The sequence below is a fragment of the Limulus polyphemus genome, unplaced genomic scaffold, assembly GCF_000517525.1.
Source record: "Limulus polyphemus unplaced genomic scaffold, Limulus_polyphemus-2.1.2 Scaffold2029, whole genome shotgun sequence".
NCBI classification, from domain to species: domain Eukaryota; kingdom Metazoa; phylum Arthropoda; class Merostomata; order Xiphosura; family Limulidae; genus Limulus; species Limulus polyphemus.
Window position 1 is genome coordinate 141997 of NW_013667639.1, and position 5230 is coordinate 147226.

The 5230-nt window shown below is 33.6% G+C and overlaps 1 protein-coding gene across 1 annotated transcript in view; it reads left to right on the forward strand.

Moving 5' to 3' along the window:
• The window catches only part of LOC111087336, a 17590-nt gene that overhangs the window by 7009 nt on the left and 5351 nt on the right, over positions 1 to 5230 (forward strand). Inside the window, exon 2 of the mRNA XM_022393636.1 lies at positions 2003 to 2147. Within this exon, the coding sequence (XP_022249344.1) occupies positions 2003 to 2147 (145 nt within the window). The remainder of the gene's footprint in view (positions 1 to 2002; positions 2148 to 5230) is intronic.

Consider the following 5230-nt stretch of genomic DNA (forward strand, 5'->3'; position numbering starts at 1 on the left):
ACCAATCTAAAAGTAACAATTTATCAGTGTAAATTATTACTGACTCCTTGAGCATCGAGTCAGTACTGAAGGATAATGATAGAGATAAGTTAACAAACAATGATTTGTAAGCACAATATTTATTGTAGAAAACATGGTATAAAAAGACATTTTATGTTTTCTACAATAAATATAATTGTCCTTACAAATCATTGTTTGTTAATTTACTATCGTGTTAGTATAATATGCTTCCCTACACAACGGATATCGTGGTTGCAGAGGCTCATGTTTCAGTTTAAGTAGTACGTCTTCAGAAAAGGTGTCTTTATAATTGTGAAACACAATGGAAAATGCTTTATAAGTAGCAATAAAAACTAATATTTGGATACCGTGTATATAGTAGTAAGATACTCATGCTGTTTAAAGACGAATCACATATTGCCTAGATTTCATAAACAAAAAATGTGAGAAATTGAAGAGAGTTGTAGTTTGGATTGGTTGTTATCAGTGGTAGAGGTACTCAGCTGGGTGAACTTGTTTAAAAAATACTTGTAAATAAATAACGACAATTTGAGTGTCAATGAGTAAATTCTTTCTGACGGAACAATGGAAGCACGCGCATCCGAAAAAAGCAGCTTAAAAATAAGTTCCGGTACTCAGTACCGGTGAGTTTCACTCCTGATTGTTATCATATACAATTTGTACGTGGATTGCTGACCAAAGTAAAATGACTATGCAGTAATTTGGACTCTTTTTTTTTTCTTTTTTAAAAGAAGCTCATTCACATCCAAAGAGTAGATGTAAGATTAGTCATTTTGAATGCCACATTTTACATCAGTCGTTCTGCTTTCCAGTTCATTAAAAAAATTTAAAAGTGCATTTAAGGAATAGTAGAAACAAGCTTGAGTTCGTGAGTTTGGATACGAATTGCAAGAGCTTAAGCTGTTTTACAAACCAGTAACTATACGTGTGGGATTGAGGACTGGAGACTGGAGAGTCTTAATTGACTATGTGCTGCAGTACAACTACTGAGCTTCACTCGTAAAATAACATTCTTTCGGCTATAACTGTTTATCTAAAAGCTCAATTACACTATTTTACGTAGGCTTCCAGTTTTACCCTTTGGGTTATTCTTCTTTGAAAAATGAGCTTAAATATGCATTCCTTACACTTCTAAAAGCAGATTATTAAGAATCTATTTCTTGTGGGACTTACTGTGGATAGAAAAATATAGTTCATTTATAAGTTCTTTACAAGTACATGTATAACTGTTGAGATTGTCTTATTTTTTCTGCGAATTTTAGGTGATATACCGCAAGTTAGTTTAATTTCTGCTTTAGTTTTCCTAGTTAATATCACCGATGAAGAGTTAGTTAATAGCAATAACTCGTTCTTTAGAAACACTATTTTGTACAAAATGAGTTGATTTTCATCGCAGAATTCACACTTTTGTAATAATTTTAGTTAAGCTTGAAATATACCTTAATTTTATACTAATAATAGTGATGAATAAACTTAAAACATTTCATACTCAACCCATTTCTTTTCTGTTAACATAACCTTCGAACAACAAGGGGTTATTTGGTTTTTCGAGGTTTCTTTGCATGTCTACCCTTCACCTTTAAAGAAACCATTGATTCTCCTCTTCAACTCATGCACTCCCGCTAGCCCAGCGATAAATCGGAGGCCTTTAACGCTAAAATTGGGTTTCGATACCTATGGTGCGGTTGGTAGAGCACGGATAGACCATTGTGTAGCTTTGCGCTTAACAGCAAACAAATTAAACTCTTATACAGTGCTGGCCTCTACTTCTGCCGAGTGTAACTCATTCCATAAAACCAACTCTTGGATATTCATCGTGACCATTGTATTTACTGAAACCAACTATTTCATTTCGAGACAAAGATAAAATTCTTTTTGTAGTAATAAAACAGACTAAATTGTTTCAGACGTTCAGTCATGAAGTTGTTCCTATGAATTTGTTTAAAAAATGAATTTAAAGGTATTCTTTCTTTGTTTTCAGTTTCCCTCGATGCTCGCCCCATTGTGATTCCTATTGTCTCTTGTGTTATCAGTTTTCCGTTGCTGGCTTTTGCTATAATTTGTGCTCTTAAGCATAGAGCGCAGCGTCACCGAAGACGTGAGCATATTAGAAGACTAAAAGCAGGGTAAGTATCGTAGTTATTATGAATATATTTTGATTTTTCTTCATCAAACCTACTTTTTAAACGTTTAACTTTTTTGAAAGTGGTAATTTTACTGATGCTCTTTCATTCAATTCTTGCTAGGATTGTGTAAAAAAAAAAACATTACATGTTGCATGTTAGTGGTATTTTGGGCAATTTACGAGTTTAAGTGCTTTTGTGATATGATGATGATGCAAATTCTCTCATGGAAAAATTCAAATGGGCATTTATGGGCCTACAGAAACCATGTTCTCAAAGTTGAACGTATTGGGTTATTTCATAATCAACAAAAGTATTAAATCATTAGTGAAAAAAATTTGGAAAATAGGTTTATGTTGAATGGCTCAAAGTATTTAACTGACCTTCACATGTATTATATCACATTTTGAATCAACAAAATAAGAATTAAATCATTAAAATATATGTACGCAACAGATTACAACTTTTTAAATGAGACTCGTGTTTTTTTAGGCTTAACAAAAGTTATGGAAGTCACGTTTATCTAAAAAAAAGTGCAAGAAACTTCATGATGATAAGCAACACCTAAAATATAAAAGCCAGAAGACACGTATTGAAATTCTAGAACACTTTAAGATATTTTCTTTTGTTCCTAGTTGTATTTATGATGTTTTGTTTTTACGCTATATATCTCGAACTATACGAAGATCGCACTTAGTGGTTTTAGAGCAACTTCCTTGACTGAAGAAATGCTAAAAGCTTGTCATCCTTATTGATTCTCTGTACATTTTCTGATCTTAAGGAGATTGAAAGTTATGTTTTATGAACGAGTTGGATTTAGTGAAAGAGTTATGTTTCTTGGAAACGCTTTCTTTGAATTTGATAAGCTCAACATATTAGAATTCAGTCTCCCTCTTGCTAAAATTAACGTCTATCTTATAGTCAAACTTCGGTAATTATAGCCTCTTTAGGTGTGTTTCGAAAGTTGTTAAATTCGCTTTCAGTTATGAATAGGTAGAGATGCTAAAGTTTTTATAGATATATTTGTTTCTAATTACGTCTATAATATTTTTTTTTGATTGCAGATATAGAAATTTAAACAGTACCTATGATTTCCGAAACAAATCCGGAATGGAAAAACGTGCTTGCGAAAACTAAGGAAATTAAGCCAAGTAGAATGATGACCCATTCTTTTTCTTTAAATATAGTTCGCGTTAGTAAATCTTTACGAAAGAACAGTGTTTTCATTTAGCACTATACATGTGAACTAATAATAAAAAAGTGTTCTTTCCATAACTTAATAGCATTTCTTAAGCTTTCTCAGCACAAGTCCCCTAGAAAATGTGTTTCCTGATTGAGGCCCCCACCCAGTGAATGCGTAGGTACTGAGAACGTTAACAATATTGTATCTTTTACGTATTTTCTACGCCCCCCCCTCCCAACACTTTCCTGCCACCATAGAGGGTCAGTGATTTCTAGTTTGGGAACCCCTGCTTTTAGATACGAATAAATTTTAATATTTTCTCTATAGTCTGCAATATGTTTTGATTGTCATATTTTCGCAGATTTATTCTTCATTTTGTTGAAAACTGTCTTAAATAATACAGGAAAACTTCAGACCATCAATGTTATTTGACGTACGAAAGACGTTTGTTTTCTAAATTTCATCGCCTGATGATAGTAACACTTTTTTAAAGATCATCCACTAAAGTTCTCGGGCGGGTCAGCACTAAATTAATGGACTTACAATGCTAAACTCAGAGGCTCTATTCTCAGCGGTGGACAGAGCGCAGCTAGTCCATTATGTATTCCACCTCAGCAGTAAGCATGAGGGCTTATAATGCTAAATTTCGGGTTTTGATACTCTCGTTGGGCACAACACAGATATCCCATAGTGTAGCTTTATGCTTCACAACAAACAAAAATCACCCACTCAAAGCATAAAATAAGAGTAATAAAGAAAGATAAACAATTTGTCGATTAAATGATGATCCTTGAAATTATCTGCTATAGAATATAACACCATCCCTACTCTGAGCTAAAGCAGGGCTCCTAACTATAAAACATCAACAATATTTACGTCACACAAGCAAACACATTTGTTACTTGTACCTGATGATGACGTAGGTTTGCCTAAACGTCGTACATCTGTAATAAAGTTTCTTTCATTACCCATTAAGGCCCGGCATGGCCAGGTGGTTACGGCGCTCGACTCGCAATCTGAGGGTCGCGGGTTCGAATCCCCGTCACACCAAACATGCTCGCCCTTTCAGCCGTGGGGCGTTATAATGTAACGGTCAATCCCACTATTCGTTGGTAAAAGAGTAGCCCAAGAGTTGGCGGTGGGTGCCTTCCCTCTAGTCTTACACTGCTAAATTAGGGACGGCTAGCGCAGATAGCCCTCGTGTAGCTTTGCGCGAAATTTAAAACAAACAAACAAACACTACCCATTAAGCCGTTTTCAAACTTTATTTTCTAAAAAGTGGGTTCTTAGTTATATCAAATTCACATTTGTTACGCTTTAAACCTTTCATGTAATGCTCCCATCTATAAAATATGATTTATATCTGTTATGATAATGTTGATGCATTTGGTATTACCTCAAAGACAATGTTTGTAATAAATATTATGAAATTACAAATTTTCGATGTCTATCTCATCTCTGTGATTGTGTTCTGCTATTACAAAATAAATAAGTAAATTAAAAATAAAATAAACGCACTGTTAATCTCTAGGCGATTAAAAACCTGGCACCAAGCAAGAATTAATCTGTTTTAACTTCAACTCAACCAGACATGTGAGTGGCTTAATATATGCACGATTTCTTTAGACGATTAAATTATTTGAGTAACCAGCAAATAAAATATACTTAATTATATAATAGGCTTAATTTTCTTTCAGCTATAAAATAATATTTACTACGAACATAACCAATTCTGAAAAAAACAAAAACATATCCTATTTATTCAGTACCTTTCAACGTTTGCCATAAACCTAGTCAAGTCTGAAAAACATATCCTATTTATTCAGTACCTTTCAACGTTTGCCATAAACCTAGTCAAGTCTGAAAAACATATCCTATTTATTCAGTACCTTTCAACGTTGCT